Below are 17,952 nucleotides of genomic sequence, written 5' to 3' on the forward strand. Positions count from 1 at the left end.
TCTCAAATGTTGTGTCTTCTTAAAGCCTCCCCCATTGGTAAACAGGATTAGGGAGTTTTCTCTGGGCTTACAAAGACCACTTCAATTGTTGCTATATAGTATATGTTAGCGGTTTGTCTGTCTCTCCTGTTAGGACTGTGAGCCCCTTCTTCCTCTTTGCATTGCCAACATTATGCTTGGTATAAAGCATGCACTTAATAGATGTTTGCTGAAGGAATGATGAAGTTTTGATGACTGAAAGCTATTTATTAAAGTACGCATCATTGAACTTAAAAGAGCGTTTTCCTCATAGGAATGTTCTAATGTAGAATAACTTCAGGAACTATACATGGAATACAAGTATCAGCATTGTTATTGTACTGAACTTGGTGACTCTGCAAAGTTTTCACTGACTTCACACACATTTCCTGATTCTAGTTTCTGTTTGGAGCCTTTCCCTCATATCTCTGTTACAGGAATGCAAGCATCTGTCGTGAGCTCTCTACCCCCACAGATAACGAAGTCCATAAAATGAAGGGGACAGAGAAAAGGCAGGATGTTCCTTATGTTCCATATTCCTTTTCATTTATACCTGTGTTCTTTTGGTGATAGCAGGTTTCCATTAGGAGGTCTTTCAGAATCAACTACCCATTCACCCATTCATTCAAGAAATGGTATTTTACTAGTGAATGAGTAGGCTCATAACTAGGGGAGAAAAGTCCAGGTAGAAAGTACTGTGTTTTATAAGAGAAACAGAAAAGCCCCATTAGAGTTCCAATGAGGAACATGAAGTTCAGTTCACACTTGCTCAAGTTCCCACATCTTGTAACTGTGAGAGCTGAGACTGGCTCCTTTTGCATTTGACATCAGATGGAATAACTGGAGGAATTGAGATTCAAGCCTAATTTGGATGGTACAAAAGCCTGGGGTCTTCTGCTACACTACACCATGCGCCTCCCATAGGCTACTGTTTTAGTTATTTGACAGATGCAAAGGTTATCTAAGTTATCAGCAATGAAAATAAAAAGGATCAAGGGGATACAGACAAGACATAAATGCAGGTTATACAATGAAAATGACATGATAGCTGACTAAGTTAAGAATGAGAGGGAAACGAATAGAATTAAGGATGGCCTAAGGGAATTCCAGTGTTCTTGCCTGGAGAATCCCAGGGACAGGGGAGCCTGGTGGACAGCCATCTATGGGGTCACACAGAGTCGGACACGACTGAAGCGACTTAGCAGCAGCAAGGGAATTGCCTGGTAGTCCCGTTGTTAGGACTCTGTGCTCTCACTGCTAGGGGCCACAGTTCCATCATCCCTGGTCAGGAAAAAACCCAGGATGGTTTAAGCTTGGAGTTCTGGTAACTAGGAAAATAACGATGCCTTTAGCAGGATTAAGGATCTCAGAGGAAGAGACAGTTTTTATTCAGTGAGAGCCTTGGAGGAAGGAGGTGGAGGGAAAAATAGGTATGAGTCCTATATACAGACATTTAAGCCTGACAATAGGCAAGACTTCTAAGGAAGAGAGCAGGTAGGGAAAAGAAACAGAACACTGATGGAAGGAGATGAAACGGAAAAGGAGCTCTGAAAGAATATACTTTCAAGGAAGCCATGAGAGAAGAGAATTCAAGAGAACCGAGATGAGACCAGATGAAAGGCTGTCTTAAAGGCAAGAGAATGAAAATCTGTGGTTAGCAAACAGCTGACCCTGAGGTTTAAAAAAATTTTAAGTCTCAAAGGAAGGAAATAACAGTCATTGTGTAATAGTTTTCTAAAACTTGGCAGGCATTCAAATGTGGGTCCTTATCCGCCTTTCCGGTTAAGGTGAGAGCGCTAGGGAGAACTAGCTCACAAGGAAAATGAGGTTCTGGGGCTCTCCAAGGTGCTACTTCTCAACAAAATCGAAATGAAATCCTATCTTCATTCACACTGTGAGATGGAAAATGCAAATTAAGCATCCGTTTTTGCCCTTATTTCCTTTAGGCTGGTAAAGCAAGATTGATGATGTTTTGCCAGCTAGACGTCAATCCGTCATTAAATGTGAATCTTCATATGGTCCACCACCCACGAAGTATGAATAACCGGTTTTCCGAGTTTTTCCTGATACAGTTTTGGTTTTGACAAACGATTTGGGATCCCCACTCTTCCTTACAAGTACGGCAAGAAAAGGGAACCGTCATCAATCGTTGATAATGGTGGTTTCGTTTTGTTTTAAATAAATAATGGGTAGGCATCACTTAACGCGGTTTTAAACACTTAGGTTATTCTTTTACAGATTTTGAGGAAGAGAAAAACTTTAAGCGGTCAAGTAGGAGCACAAGTATGCAAACAAGATTCAAAATTAACTTTCACAACACTTGGCCTAATAAGGTTTCTCCCACTGTTAACTGGAGATAAACAGGCCCTGGATAGTTGCTGGAGGGACTGAAACAATTACCTTTACAAAGAGAGGTTTCTCCGTACTTAAACGAAAGAGCCCCCTGCTCAAGCCTAGACCATAGGATCTAGCACCTTTAGCAAGTCTCTCCCCACTCTAGAACTCAAATTTTCTCCTCTGTAAAACAAGGGGAAAAGGTGTGTGTGCGTACAGAGACTGGCTGGAAGCCCTTTAAAGCTTCCCTCCAGCTAGCAAGTTATTTCATAATGATTTCTCCCCTTCATGCTATTTCCCTAGAAGAGGAAAAAGTTGTGAATTAATTCCTTGGACATGAAAATGAAAAAAGCAGACAGCCTGGCTTCAAGGAAACTTATTAGGGAACACGGATTCTGAAGAGCTCAATGACTTAAAGCCGCCAGCACCCGCGCCGCAGCCGGCCTTCCGCGGCCTGCAGCCGCGGCTGCGGGAACAAGATGGCGTCAGCACGCAGGGTTTCGCCCACGCCCCCGCGACTCCGCAATGCGGCCTCCGGCTGAGGCCGCACCCCATTGGCCAATGGCAATGAGGTCATCGTGGGGGCGGCGGCCGGCGGCGGCGCGGAGGCGGGGCTTTGCGGACGCACGCACGTCGAGGTGCGGCTGCTAGGAGCTGCGGAGGCTGCGGGCTTGGTTTGCCGCGGCTGCCTTGGCGGCGGCCCCCAACCGGAGGTGAGCCGGGGCTGTGGGTAGAGCGCGGCCGAGAGCGGCTTTTGAGGGGCAAAGCAAGCCCTTCTAACGGCCCCCTCGGTTGTCAAAGGAATTAGCAGGGGCTTCAAGTCTCTTCAAAGAATTAGCAGGGGTTCACCCCTCCTCGGGTACCCCTCCTGTGGGCGGAGGAACAGGAGGTTCACTCTCTTTTGGAGGCCCCGAACCCTTCTCCCATTTACGTGGAAGGTGGAAAAACTGAAGGTTATCGGGAAGGCAGAAGAATTGGGGGTCTTCTTAGAGGGACTCCCATTTGAGGGTTCTCCCCTTTATTCCCCACTCCAGGAGGTAGGTGTGCCTGGGCCCGGAGAATTCCTGCTTCTCACTGGATAGACAGGAAATGAGGCAGGTGAACTTGAATACCTCGTTAAGGGAGGCGACGGCTGGATGGCAGTTGTGAGGCAGGAGGGCTCGGGAGGTCTTTATTTGGACTCCTCTTGGGCAGAATTACTGTTTCTTCCTATTTTGCTTTGTGACCCTCCCAACACCCCCGGATCGCTATAGCCTTTTTATTTTTCGATTTGGCTCCAGTGGGACAGAGATGTTCTAGGGAGACTTTTAATCATTAAAGAGCAGAAACAGGGAGGCAACTGATTGGAGGTTGTCATTATCGGCAGCCTCTGAACTATGCTGATCTGGCATAATTTAATGTGCTTAGAGGTTGTGGAATCTATTCGTGTTGGGAGGTGGAGTGGGGACTGTTAACAGCTGTTTTGGATGAGTCAGGTGTAGGCAGTCTCAGAGTCAAGCTACATAATCTCTTGAGAAATTCTTGCTTCTATCTAAATGTATTGTTTTGCTACCTTGAATGCCAAATGCACAAAGGTTTTGTCATTCAGATTTCTCAAAATGTCTCCCAGGCTTCCGGAGAAATAGCTCTTCCTTTGATGCCAGTTTCGCCTGTCATTAGGAATGCCCTCGTGATACCAGAAATAATGTGCATTTTGTTGCGTTTAGATACTGTAAGGCACGGGCTGTAAGGTACAGTCCGTGCCTTACAGTAGCCGACTGAGAATAAATAATTGCAGTTTCAGGACCACTGATAGCGCCAATTGTCTTTCCTACCCGGTAACGGTAAGACCGCCCCAGAAGGATATCTTTATTGGCTCATTCGTGAGAAGCTGTAACAGATGGAAGAACGTAGTAATTTTGAAGGTGGGGATAAAAAACAGAAAGCTGCAGAGGTTGAAAGCTTATTCTCTGACGATAAAATTGCTTTGTCATTTCATGTGTTCCATCATGTTTGACTTGAAGTTGGGCATGATGTGTAAGCTGTTTCTGTGTGTGTGTATGTAGAAGTGAACACTTACGTGTTTAGATTCTTTGGAGAGAAAATGGTGTTTTGTGAGGAGTTTGAAAAGGTAAATCCTTTAAGGTAGCTGTACCTTGAGGGCAGTGCTGGGACTTTGGTTGTTAGAAATTGGCAGTGGAGGATAGAAAACTAATCTCAACAGAGACATCCTTTTTGAGAGGGTAATTGAAGTCTCTTCTGATTGTTTCCTGACACAGAAAAAAACAAAAAAAGATCTCTGTGAATGTCACTGCCTTACAATACTGTGTCCAGGGTGTTTAAAGAGCTGTTTCGGATTCACACTTCCTGTTTTTAATCTGAATACATTCTTATGTATTGAGATGTCCCACATTATTGTCATTTGATCCTGATGTTGACTGCAAAGGAAGTGACTGTTCATCAGGCATTCTTCACAAGAGGATTCAGTAACAGCCTTTGCAATTTCTTCTTTCTGTCTTTCTAAGCTAAGGATGTCAGCATGGAGTGAGAGAAACGAAATACAGTGTGGAAGAGGCCTCCTGGGGTGTTGTTTGCTTTCAGTCCTCTTGGTAGTTCCAAGTTCATGTAATTTTCTCTTTTTGCTTTAGGTTGCAGAGAAATCCCGGTACTCAGTTGACCTGTCCTTTCTGCCACCATGGGGGAGCTTTTCCGGAGTGAGGAGATGACACTGGCCCAGCTTTTTCTACAGTCAGAAGCTGCTTATTGTTGTGTCAGTGAATTAGGTGAACTTGGAAAGGTTCAGTTTCGTGATGTAAGTAGTTACGGCACTACTTCTTGATTACCACTGAACTTTATTTTTCTTATTATGGCCAATTGCCTCGTGACAAATGTTTTGCTTTTTATTTGCAAAAATAACATTACAGTACTGGCTTACTACTAGAAGAGTGTACATTTCAAGTTGTCTTTGCACAGGTGAAAGTGATTTGTGCTGATCCTTCCACACTTTTACTAGCCTACCCTGTGGAGGATAATCTGAAGCATTCTCAGCATAATTGCTTGAAATGCAGATGGAGGACAGCCTCCATCCTCAGCCTTCAAAAGTTCAAGGCTTGAACTTCACTTTTGGGCTCCTTAACACCCATAGTAGGGTATTTTTAAAAAGTATCATAGCTCTGTGTACAATAGGATGTATTTATTACAAAATCTGAAGCATCCAGTTACAGATATATAGTGCCTAAGGGTATACTGAATACTCACTGTTTTGAAGCATTATGCTAGGCACTTTGGAGGAGATAGCAAAAGAAAGTGGACAATCTAAGTATTAAAAAAAAAAGTATACTATGAGGCTTACAATCTGATCAGGAAGGCACAATCTACAGTGCTGAAAGGAAGGGACAGTTAACAGTTCCCTGTTATGCAATTTCAAAGCTCCATGTAAGGTAAGGTAGGGTAAAGTCGCTCAGCCATGTCCGACTCTTCGCGACCCTGTGGCCTGTAGCCTACCAGGCTCCTCTGTCCATGGAATTTTCCAGGCAATAGTACTGGAGTGGATTGCCATTTCCTTCTCCAGGGGATCTTCCCGACCCAGGGATTGAACCCGGGTCTCCCACACTGTAGACAGACGCTTAACTGTCTGAGCCACCAGGGAAGTCTCTTGTTTATAGCATTCATCAGAGTCCTGATTTTCTGTTCATCAGTGTGAGTGACTGATTAAAGAATGTCTCTTGTGCAGTGATCTTAGCACCAGGAAGATAAAGACATTCACTTTATAGCCTTAGTGCCCACATATAAGATAATATTTGTTGGAATGAATGGATAGATGAAAGAGGAGTGGTCAGAAAGCGGTGGAATTAATCAGTTTTGACTTCCTGGAATTGGCAAGCTTTCTGGAAATTCTCAGTCTGAGCTGAAATTGCACAAATATAATCCAGTTACAAGGTCTCATTCCTTTTTTCTCTTTGAACCCTCTTATATTACCTCTCTTCAAATGTTCTCCTACCTAACTCAGCTAATGCATCAATATGCTTCCAGTTTTTTAGACTTGAAGGCTAAATCAAACCTAACTCATCCTTAATTTGCAATCCTTTATTTTGTCCTATGGTGTCTCCCTTTCTAACACCATTGTGTGCATTCAGTGTTCTTAACTTTTATGTCAGTCATAACAAAAATTAATAGGAATTAATAAAGTGAATATTTATTTTAGTTCCAGACCACTACAATAAAGTATCTCAATAAATCGAGTTACACAAATGTTTTGGTTTCCCAGTACATTTAAAAGTTATGTTAGGAATTCCCTGATGATCTAGTGCTTAGGACTCCTCACTGTCACTGCTGAGGGCACAAGTTCAATCCCCGGTTGAAAGATTAAGATCCTGCAAGGTGAGTGGCATGGCCAAAAGAAAAAGTTATGTTTATACTGTAGACTGTAGACTACACTAAAGTCTATTAAGTGTGCAATAGCATTATGTCTAAAAAGAAGTACACACATTAATTTTAAAATACTTTGTTGCTAGAAAATGCTAACCATCATCTGAGCCTTCAACAAGTGGTAATCTTTTTGCATTCAGAAGATTACTGATCACCATAACAGATACAATAATGAAAAAGTTTGAAATGCTGGGAAAATTACCAAAATGTGACAGAGACAGAAAGTGGGCAAATACGATTGAAAAATGGCACTGATCAACCAACTTCCTCGATGCAAGGATGCCACAGACCTCCAGCTCGTAAAACAATACGATATCTGCCAAGCACACTAGTGTGAAATACAGTAAAGTGAGTTACGCCTGTAACTGTTTCTATTATCTAATTAAGAGAACTACGCCACGAATAACTGAAAAATGCCCGTGTCGCTTTCTTCCGTGCCATTCATTTCTCTCTCCTCCCCTACAAAGGTGATCTCTACAGTGATCTTTGCTTTTGTCATGCCTTTGTGTTTTTCCCCCACTTTGGCTGTGTGTGTATGTATGTAGGTATGTATCACTAAATAATAATATGTGGTATAGTTTTGTATGTTTTAAAACTATGTACATGGTTTCATATTGTATATATCCTTCAGCAAGTAGTTTTGAAATTTAACATTGTGAGAGTTAACCATGTTGATACCTGTATAGGTTAAATTGCTGTATAGTTATTGTAAGAGTATACAGTTTAGCATTTTTTTCCTTCTGATGAACATTTTGGTTGATTGCAGTCGTTTGCTCTAGAGTGGTACAGTGAAGATTCATATATATATATATATGTGATAGTTTTTTCTCTATATATTATGTATATATCATAATATACATATATGATAGTTTCTTCAGGGCAGTGGTTCTCAAACTTTTTGGTCTGAGGACCTCTTTACACTCTTAAAAAATTACTGAGGACCCTTGAGGGTTTTTATGTGAGTTACAGTTATTGATATTATTGTACTGAGAAATCTTTGAAGTATTTATTAACTCATTTAAAAATTATAATAAGCTCACCACATGTTACCATAATTTTTTTATGAAAAATAACTATTTTCCAAAACAAAAAAAATAATTTTGAGAAGAAGGGTATGGCTTTTATACTTTTGAAAATCTTTTAGTGTCCGAATTAGTAGAAGACAGCCTGATTCTTACTTGCTTCTGCAGTCTGCCGTGACATATCTTATGAGCCTCTGGGAAATTTCATTGCAGACTCATAGGAGGATGAGAATGAAAAGGGCAAATAATGTCTTAGTGTTACATGAAAATGGTATTGCTCTCATGGACCTGCTGCTGCTCCAGGGATTATAACCAGGAGGGGCATTGCTGATCATCGTGTGTGTCCCTGTTAGATGTAGTCAGAATCTATACTTCACAGTGAATGTACCTGTTCATGCTCCCGTCCCTGCCTGAAGAGTTCCTTTTGTTCCACAATTGTGCCAACACCTCTGTGCTCAGACAGAAAGAAATTTGCCTATGTGATGGTTATGAAGTGGTATCTTATTGTTTTAATTTGTACCTTTTAGATTAGTATATTAGTATCTTATTATTTGTTTATTGAATATAATGAGTTTCATTTTCCATGAATGTCCATATTGTCTGCCTATTTTTCTGTTGAGTTTGCTTGCTCACTGACTTGTAGGATTTTTTTTTTTTAAGTTCTTCTTGTAGTCTGGAAGCTAATCTTTTTCTAAATCCTCTACTGGTAACTTCTTCTAGGCTGTGGCTTGTCTTTTCCCTCTTGATGGTATAGTTTGCCGTATATGTAAAGTTTATTTTTCTTTTTTTGTTATTAGTATTTTCTTTTTTTCCAACATTTTTATCTTGAAAAATTTCAAGCCTGAATACTCTGGTGTAGATTCATTAGTTGTTAATATTTTGCTGCAGTTGATACAGGCTTTTTTTTACTGCACTATCAGAGTGAGCTGTCTCCTTCAAACCCTTTTTCTTTCTTTCTTTTTATTTTACCTTCAGTAACATGTTGATAAAGTACAAGACCAAGCTGATACTAGTTAGGATTGTGTTCAGCTGTATGTAACTAAAAACCCAAACGATAGGGGTATACTTTTCTCATGTAACATGAAGCCCAGCTTCACACTGTCATCATCATCCTAAGATCACTTTGTATTTGTTTAAATATCCTTGAGCACTTGGCTTTTGTCTTTACAGATGATCACCACAACTCACGTTTCATCCATATTCTAGGCAGGAAGAAGAAAGTGCAAGGAGGAAGGGGAAGGACTTACATATGGAGGAAAACAATTTTCCCAGAAATCCTCATCAGACTTTGCTAATTATTCATTGGCCAGAATTATGGTGTAATCTAGCTGCAAGGGAGTTTGGGAAATGTGGTGGTGGTGGTTTTTTTTTTTCCAACTGATCTGCTACTGCCCTGAACAAAATTGGGATTTTTGTTAATGAGGAAATAGAGCGGAATGCTTTGTGTCTATCACATAGTATGCTTGTCTTGCTCCTAACTTTAAGGGTAATCGTTTAGATTTTTTATAGTTTAAATAGGATGTTTATTCTTAATATTTTGGGAAAATTCTATTAGATTACACAGATTCCTTTCCATTTCTGGTTTTTCTGAGGTTGTTACAAATGGTTGTGGAATTTTACTGAATGCCTTTTGTTTATTGAGATTACCATTAAAAATTTTTCTTCTCCTTTAAATCTGTTAATTTGGTGAATTACATAGGCACTTTTTTCCCTACTAATTTTTTTAACAGCTTTACTGAGATACAATCCACATACCATACAATTTGTCCATTTCAAGTGTACAGTTCGATGATTTTTATTATATTCACAGAATTGTACAACCATCACCACACTCAATCTTGGAACATTTTCATTACGCCAGGAAGAAACCCTGTACCCATTAAGAGTCCGTCCCCATTTCCTCCCAGCCCCACTCCCCACCTCCAGCCCTTGGCAACCACCAATCTTCATCGCTGTTTCTGTGGGTTTGCCTCTGGACATTTCATGTGAGTGGAATCATATAATATGTGGTCTTTTGTGTCTGGCTTCTTTCACTTACTATAAAAGTTCAACTATATTGTAGCTTGTATCTGTTCTTTTCTTACTTTTTTGTACCTTTTTTTAACTATGAACATATGCAGAATATTAAAATGAGTGGTTTTAGTATAAGTAATTCTTACTTATCTTCTGTACAAAAGATATCACCCTGGGTTTTAGAGAGACAATTAAGACATGTTTCGTTGCTTGACTTGTTCAAAGTCTTCTGTGGCTTCTCTGCCCTCATGTATTTTTTTCTCTTTGACATACTTCTAGTCTATTATTCAGGCCCTTACTCTCCAACACTTAGGATGATAATGACAACTTACATTTTTGAAACAGATGCCATGTTGAACTTTTTACATTATTATTGCAGGCATTCCTCACAGCAACCTAAGAAGTAGAAGTATCAGTACTTCACTCCTTTTATGGCTGAATATTTTCCATTGAATGTATATACCACCTTTTTGTTTATTTATTCACTAGTTGATGAACATATTTGAGTTGTTCTCTCTTCTTGGTTGTTGTGAATAACATTGCTGTATAAACATTTATGTACAAGTAGGTTTAAGTTCCCATTTTCACTTCTTTGGGGTATATACTTAGGGGTGTATTTTGGGTATATACTTAGGAGTATAGACCTGGAGTTGCTGGGTCATTGGTAATTCTAACACTTTGAAGAACCTCTACACTGCTTTCCACAGCAGCCATACCACTTTACATTCCTACCAGCAATGTATGAGAGTTCCAGTTCCTTCACATCTTCACCAATATATATATACACATATTTATTATAGCCATCCTAATGGGTTTGAAGTGATATCTCACAGTGGTTTTGATTTGCATTTCCTTGGTGGCAAATGATGTGGAGCTTTCTTCACATGCTTCTTGTTGTTGTTCAGTTGCTAAGTCATGTCCAACTCTTTGCGACCCCATGGACTATAGCACACCAGGCTCCCCTGTCCTTCACTGTCTCCTACAGTTTGCTCAAATTCATATCCATTGAGTCAGTGATGCTCTCTAACCATCTCATCCTCTACCACCCCCTTCTCCTTTTGCCTTCAATCTTTCCCAGCATCAGAATCTTTTCCAGTGAGTTAGCTTTTCACATCAGGAGAAGGAAATGGCAACCCACTCCAATATTCTTGCCTGGAGAATCCCAGGGACAGCGGAGCCTGGTGGGCTGCCGTCTATGGGGTCACACAGAGTTGGACACAACTGAAGCAACTTAGCAGCAGCTTTTCACTTCAGGTGGCCAAATTATTGGAGCTTCAGCTTCAGCATCAGTCCTTTCCATGAATATTCAGGGTTGATTTCCTTTAGGATTGACTGGTTGGATCTCCTTGCAATCCAAGGGACTCTCAAGAGTCTTCTCCAGCCCCACAGTTCAAAAGCATCAGTTCTTTGACGTTCAGCTTTCTTAGTGGTCCAACTCCCACATCCATACGTGACTACTGGAAAAACCGTATCTTTGACTATATGAGCCTTATCAGCAGAGTGATGTCTTTGCTTTTTAATATGCTGTCTAGATTTGTCATAACTTTCCTTCCAAGGAGCAAGCATCTTTTGGCTGCAGTGAATTGGTAGCCCAGGAAAATAAAATCTGTCACCGCTTCCACTTTTTCCCCTTCTGTTTGCCATAAAGTGATGGGACTGGGTGCCGGGATCTTAGTTGTTTATTTTTAATTGGAAGATAATTGTTTTACAATATTGTTAGTTTCTGCCATATATCAACATGAATTAGCCATAGGTATACCCATGGCTGATCTTAGTATTTTTATTGTTGAATTTTAAGCCAGTTTGTCTTGCCTGGTGGCTCAGATGGTAAAGCGTCTGCCTGCAATGCAGGAGACCCGGGTTTCATCCCTGGGTTGGGAAGATCCCGTGGAGAAGGAAATGGCAATCCACTCCAGTGTTCTTGCCTGGAAAATTCCATGGACCGAGGAGCCTGGTAGGCTACAGTCCATGGGATCGCAAAGAGTCAGACACGACTGGGCGACTTCACTTTCACTTTTAAGCCAGTTTACAGGCCATTTGTACAGACTTTTTTTAAAAGCGTAAAATTATCCTTGCAAGCCTGAGAAACTTGGTCATGAGGTGTACTTCAAAAGAATTTTATGGTTCAGTGTCCTAATAATTCTATTAGGATTTTTTCATTTATATTTACAAGTGATATTGACCTGTAATTGTCCATTCTGAAACTATTCTTATTTTTGTATTAAGGTTATATTGGCCAGTCTCACTTACTAGTTGAGGAGTGTTCCCTTTTATTTTTTTCCTTATTGGAATAATTTTTCTAAGCTTTAGGCATTTCTAGTGTTTGAAAGAGCCTATGTTTAAACCTTCTAGGCCTGGTGTTTTTAGATGGGTATATTTTAACTGTTGAAATTTCTATCTTTAGTGGACTTTTAAAATTCTCATGTTTATTTATGCCATCTCTTAGTCTTATAAAAATTTGGTCTCTTTTGTCTTTTCATATAACCCGCTTTTAAGAAAAAATGATAACAAAATGATTAAGAGGAAGAAAAGAAAAATTCAGCTTTTGATTTGGGAGAATCTTCTCTGGACTTTGTTTTGTTCTGGAACTTTCAACCATTTCTGCTCTTTGTTATTTTCTATGTCCTATTACCTTTTTTTTTTTTTAAAACTTCTTTAATAATTAACACATTATTTTTTAGTCTTTCCTATTTGTTTTTAAGTCTGTAAAGTTCTTTTTAAATACTGCTTTAACTGCATCCTACAGAGTTTGACCTTTACCATTTTCACTGTCATCCCATTCTAACTATTTTAAGATTTTCAGAGGCTTTCATGGTAGTCTAGTGATTAAGACTCTGCTCTCTCACCACCTGGGGCCTGGGTTCGATCCCTAGTTGGGAAACTCAGATTCTGCAAGCCATGCACCCACCCATATTTAGAATTTCCAAATATGTTAAGTTGTATTTTTTATATGGATTTCTGACTTAATTGCATGGTAATCAAAGAACATTTTATGGTACCAGTTCTATACTGAGACTTGCTGAATGACCTATTTTGTGATTAGCTTTTATAAATGAACTTTTAAAAAAATTTATTATTTTTAAAATTTATTTGGCTGCCTCAGATCTTACTTGCTGTACACAAGATCTTTTGCTACTGTGCTTGGGCCCCAAGGCATGTGGGATTTAAGTTCCCTGACCGGAGGCTGAACCTGAGTCCCCTGCATTGCAAAGCAGATTCTTAACCATTGGACTACCAGGGAAGTCCCTATAAATGAGCTCTTAAAGAGAAAACTATTGGATGCAGTGGTAGAAAGTGTGTGTGTGTGTGAGATTAAGCTGATGTTGTTCAGATTTTCTTCATCCCTTATATTTGGTGAACTTGATATATCGATGGTTTTAAAATTATATTAAATTTCCCACTACGTGGACAGGTTTGTCAGTATCTCCTTGTAATTCTGTTAGTGTTTGTTTGAAATATTTTGAAGACACCTTGCCCAGATATTTCAGGAGCCCTTACCGAAACAGGCTGTGGTGTGGCTGCAGTTGACCTTGACTCCTGATTATGAAACCAGTAAATTTAACCATGAGCCTTGTGGCTACCTTCATTTCAGAATGTCTTGTTTATTGAAATGGAAATTTCTGAATGAGAGGTCAAGGTACTGCCTGCTCAGTGAGAAAAAAAAACAAACTCAAAACCCAAATAAACATTTTATTAGGGACACACAAGTTGGGAATTGTTCTGATTATCATCATGTAGTGATTCTCTTAATCTCTAACAATGCTTTTTACATAGATTCCATCTAACATTAATATGATACATAATACCAATAATTTCCTTATTAGTCTCTCTGTTACCAGTCTTTCTCTCTCTTACAGTTCATTCTTCACATACAATATTCTTCAAAACAGTAAATCTTTAAAAAAAAAAAAAAAAAGCAAAAATCACATCATTTGATTCCATATTATTGCCCAGAGGACAAAATCTTCCACATCCTGCTCCTTGCATTCCCTCATCTTCATCTGTAGAAAATGTCCCCTATTCTCTGAGAATATGATTGATTTATGTCTCTGAGTCACTTGTCGTGGTCTTTCTGCTTCCATTCTGTTTCTGCTTGCTGAACTCTGCCTCATTGCCAGCTCAGGTGTTACCTTTGTGCATTTTTTCTCTTCGTCCCTCAAGATAGAATCAGTTATTCCTTGTGTGTGTGTCTGTTTCCCCCCCCCCTCCTTTTTTTTGCCCTCATTTTTTTTTATGGAGGTAAAATTTTATATTCAATGAAATGCATAGATCTTAGGAGTACAAGTTGATGATTTTGGTAAATGTATACACCTTTATAACCATCACCCCAATCAAGATACAGAATATTTCCAGCAGCCCAGAAAGTTATCTTGTGCCCACTTCTGGTCAGTCCGTACCCACCGTAGGTAACCACTGTTTTGATTTCTGCCATCATAGATTAGTGTTGCCTGTTCTTGAACTTCATGTAAATGAATGATAAAGTACAGACTTTTTTTTTATTACCCAGATTCTTATGTCCAACTTCTTTCACTCATTCAACTTCATGTTCTTGAGATTTAATCTCATTTTATATATTTCTGTAGTTGATTATCTTTTATTCCATGATATGAACATATCACAGTGCTTTTATCCAGTCTCCTGTTGATGGATATTTGGATCACTGCTAGTTTGGGGCTATTGTGAATAAAGCTGCTGTAAACATTCTTTTTTCCTTTGGCTATACTGCACAGCATGTGGGACCTGAGTTCCCTGACTAGGAATCGAACCCATGCCCCTTGCTACAGTGGAAACATGGCATCTTAATCACTGGTCTGCCAGCGAAGTCTTTATGAACATTCTTGAACAAGTTTCTGTGAACATGTTTTCATTCTCCTTAAGCAGGTGTCTAGTGTAGAATGTTCAGTCATGAGGTAGGTAGGTGAATGTTTATAGGAAACTACCAACATTTTGCTTACTCTTTAATAATATTTTTCACAAAAGTTGTATTGATTGGTTTCTGTCTGTCTCTTCTGTAGGGCTGATAGCTGTTAAAAACTGGGACATATCTTACTCTTTGTATTTATACCAGTGCCTAATACAGTGTCTGGCACATATTTGGTGCTCCATAAATGTTGAGTAGCTATTAGTTCTTTATTTGTATTACTTTTATGGAACTTATCACAGTCTATCTTATGGGTTGTATTCATCTTTCTTCCCTGTTAGGTTGCAAGCTTCTTAATGAGTAGGAATTTGTTTTATTCTTGTTTGTATTTCCCAGAATATCTTGTGGCATTGTTTCGAAAATTACCTGTGATGGGTGGATGATTGAATAAACAAGCCTGTCACCTAGAAGGTGAAGACCCTGGGCAGAAAACTAAGAGAAGTTTGCTTTCTCTCTCTACTGATTGGGAAGAAGGAGAGAAGGAAAACCAGGCAAAGCTTCTGTTATATCCATTGCCCAGATTTGGGAGGTGGTTGTGCTCACTGAGCTTTTTGGCCTGAGATGAACATTTGGTACTAGTGTGTTTTGTTATATTTGCCTCTATTCCAGTAATAAGCTTGCAGCAGTGAGAGAAGGGTTTTTACGTTTCCTTGGTGACTGGTCCTAAAGCGGGTCGTGTGGATAAGTAGAAAGTTTTTTAATAGCATTGTATTATCCAATACTTTGGCCACCTGATGCAAAGAGCTGACTCATTTGTAAAGACCCTGATGCTGGGAAAGACTGAACGCAGGAGGAGAAGGGGATGACAGAGGATGAGATGGTTGGATGGCATCACCGACTCAGTGGACATGAGTTTGAGTAGACTCTGGGAGTTGGTGATGGACAGGGAGGCCTGGCGTGCTGTGGTCCATGGGGTCGTGAAGAGTTGGACATGACTGAGCGACTGAACTGAACTGACACATTGACATAGAATTAGGTTTTCACTTCACAGGATGTGTTACTTATGAAAGAGAGGAAATGGATACAGTATTTGAATATTTGGTATTCTGTTCTTATTTTGCAGTTAAATCCAGATGTGAACGTTTTCCAGAGGAAATTTGTGAATGAAGTTAGAAGATGTGAAGAAATGGACCGAAAGCTTCGTATGTGCATTTTGGTCTTGTCTGACGTTCGTCTATTGACCCCTTTGTCTTAAATTAGAGTCCTCTTCATAAAGGAGGAAAATACTATGAAAGGAAAAGGAGAGAGGAAAAATCTTGCAGTCTAATAATGTGAAGATGAATTTCTTGTGCACAAATAGATGTGTGGTATTTGGGCTCGGTGGTGCTTAATAGAAACTTTGAGATGACAAGGCTGCAAGCTGAAAATACTGTTTTGTTTTTTAATGAGAAGAGTTTTATGGCAGTGCTACACTGTAGAATTCTGAGAGATAGGACCTAGAACACCATCAGTTTCAGATGGCAGCATAGCCAGCTTTAAGTTGTCTATTTATGCGGGAAGAACCTAACATTTATTGAGGTACTATTGAGAGTTAGGGCGTTCATACACTTTATTTTGTTCATTCCTCACAGCATTCCTTCAAGATGGGTATCAGTTTCCTTATTTAAGTAAATGAGGAAGCTAAAGATCAGAGAGGTTAAGTGATGTGCCCAAGAATATAAGTGGCCACAATTCAGTGTTTGAATCCAGGTTGTCTGCCTCCAAAACCCAAGATCTTGCTGCTATATGATGCCAGCTTTCAGTTAGGTGAATTTAGTCTCTGTGCTGAAAAACAAGTCAGTAGTTATCACCTGAAAACACACTTTTCTCCTGTGTTTTGGGGCCTTTTCTGTGCTTTGTTTCTTGTTTTGTTTAACTCAGAACTGACCTATTTTCAAATTTAACGAAACCCTTGTAGGTTGGAGTTGTCTAACTAGTGTGAGTGAAGTTGCTCAGTCGTGTCCGACTCTTTGCGACCCCATGTACTGTAACCTGTCAGGCTCCTCTGTCCATGGGATTTTCCAGGCAGTCGCACTGGAGTGGATTGCCATTTCCTTCTCCAGGGGATCTTCCTGACCCAGGGATCGAACCCAGGTTTCCCGCGTTGTAGACAGACACTTTACCGTCTGAGCCATCAGGGAAGTCCCAAACCACAAGCACCGCTTGGGAAGCCCCAGCTAAAGGCAGGGCATGGAAGCCACAAGCCGACGAGGATGGGATTCAAACCCACGCATGCAGAGCACAATGGATTAGCAGTCCATCTCCTTAACCACTCGGCCACCTTGTCCTGGCTGAGTGTCAAATATTCTACTGAGTAACACTCTACTGTAGCTCTCCCCAGCACCAGTATCTGTGACCAGAGCCATCATACAGGGTTGAGAGCTGACACAGATGAGAACCAGTGTTAAGATCCGAAGAGGAAAAGAAGACAGTAGTGGACTGATAAGCCTCTTTGCAGGAACTGTGCTTTAGAGAATGTGGGACAGGAGAAAGGGGAGTGTGAAGAGAAAAGGATTTACACGTCTGCTTCTTTTATATGAAAAGTGTCTTTCTTGGAATGAAGCTCTTCTTAGCCAGGCTTGGGATCTTATTAGTTTTTTCCTCAGATATTGGCAGTTCCAGACACGTGGAGCTAGACATGAATGTTTTGATTCTGTCGTTCTAGGATTTGTTGAGAAAGAGATAAGGAAAGCTAACATCCCAATTATGGACACTGGTGAAAACCCAGAGGTGCCCTTCCCCCGGGACATGATTGACTTAGAGGTAAATAATTCTTCTAGGGAAGCCAGATAAGTTTCTTTATATTTAAGGGCAGAAATTACTTTCCTAAGTAGATGGAAAGTAGAATAATTCTTGCCGTCCTTTACTTTTGATTGCAAGTTTCTTGTGGATGGGATTAAAATGAATTTCCTTTTTTATGGTATAAAAATCACTATGGTATTAATATCTCCAATACTGTCACATGCCACTAATGTTTATTGGCTTGTTGAAAATTTATTGGATTAATGTTAATTTATCTAGTAATTTATTAATAATCTCATAAACTGAATCTCATAAAATCTCGATAGACTTTTTAATCATTATTTTATCTAAAGTCCGCTGAGGGATTTAACCAAGTGTATAACAGAATCTATAGACAAAAAGAGGCTATTTTAAGCAAAAAAAACCTTTATAAAGAAAACCACCCTGGTAAAAACACAGTATAGTCATCCCTCAGTAACCAGGGAAGATTGGTTCCAGCCCTTCCCTCAATATCAA

The 17,952-nt window shown here is 39.8% G+C and overlaps 1 protein-coding gene and 1 non-coding gene across 3 annotated transcripts in view; one reads left to right on the plus strand and one right to left on the minus strand.

Annotated features, from left to right (window-relative positions):
* Positions 1–2,954: 2,954 nt before the first annotated feature.
* ATP6V0A1 (ATPase H+ transporting V0 subunit a1) overlaps positions 2,955–17,952 on the plus strand; it is a 53,382-nt gene continuing 38,384 nt past the window's right edge. For both annotated transcript variants that reach the window (XM_052657585.1, XM_052657586.1), the window contains exons 1-4: positions 2,955–3,065; positions 4,980–5,143; positions 15,779–15,857; positions 17,360–17,457. In XM_052657585.1, coding sequence (XP_052513545.1) covers positions 5,027–5,143; positions 15,779–15,857; positions 17,360–17,457 — 294 coding nt within the window. In that variant the 5' untranslated portion in view covers positions 2,955–3,065; positions 4,980–5,026. The remainder of the gene's footprint in view (positions 3,066–4,979; positions 5,144–15,778; positions 15,858–17,359; positions 17,458–17,952) is intronic.
* Positions 16,900–16,981, minus strand: TRNAS-GCU (transfer RNA serine (anticodon GCU)). Its single transcript has one exon. It is a non-coding gene; the product is annotated as a tRNA-Ser (tRNA).

This window comes from Budorcas taxicolor, chromosome 19, assembly GCF_023091745.1.
Source record: "Budorcas taxicolor isolate Tak-1 chromosome 19, Takin1.1, whole genome shotgun sequence".
In the NCBI taxonomy this organism is placed as follows: Eukaryota; Metazoa; Chordata; class Mammalia; order Artiodactyla; family Bovidae; genus Budorcas; species Budorcas taxicolor.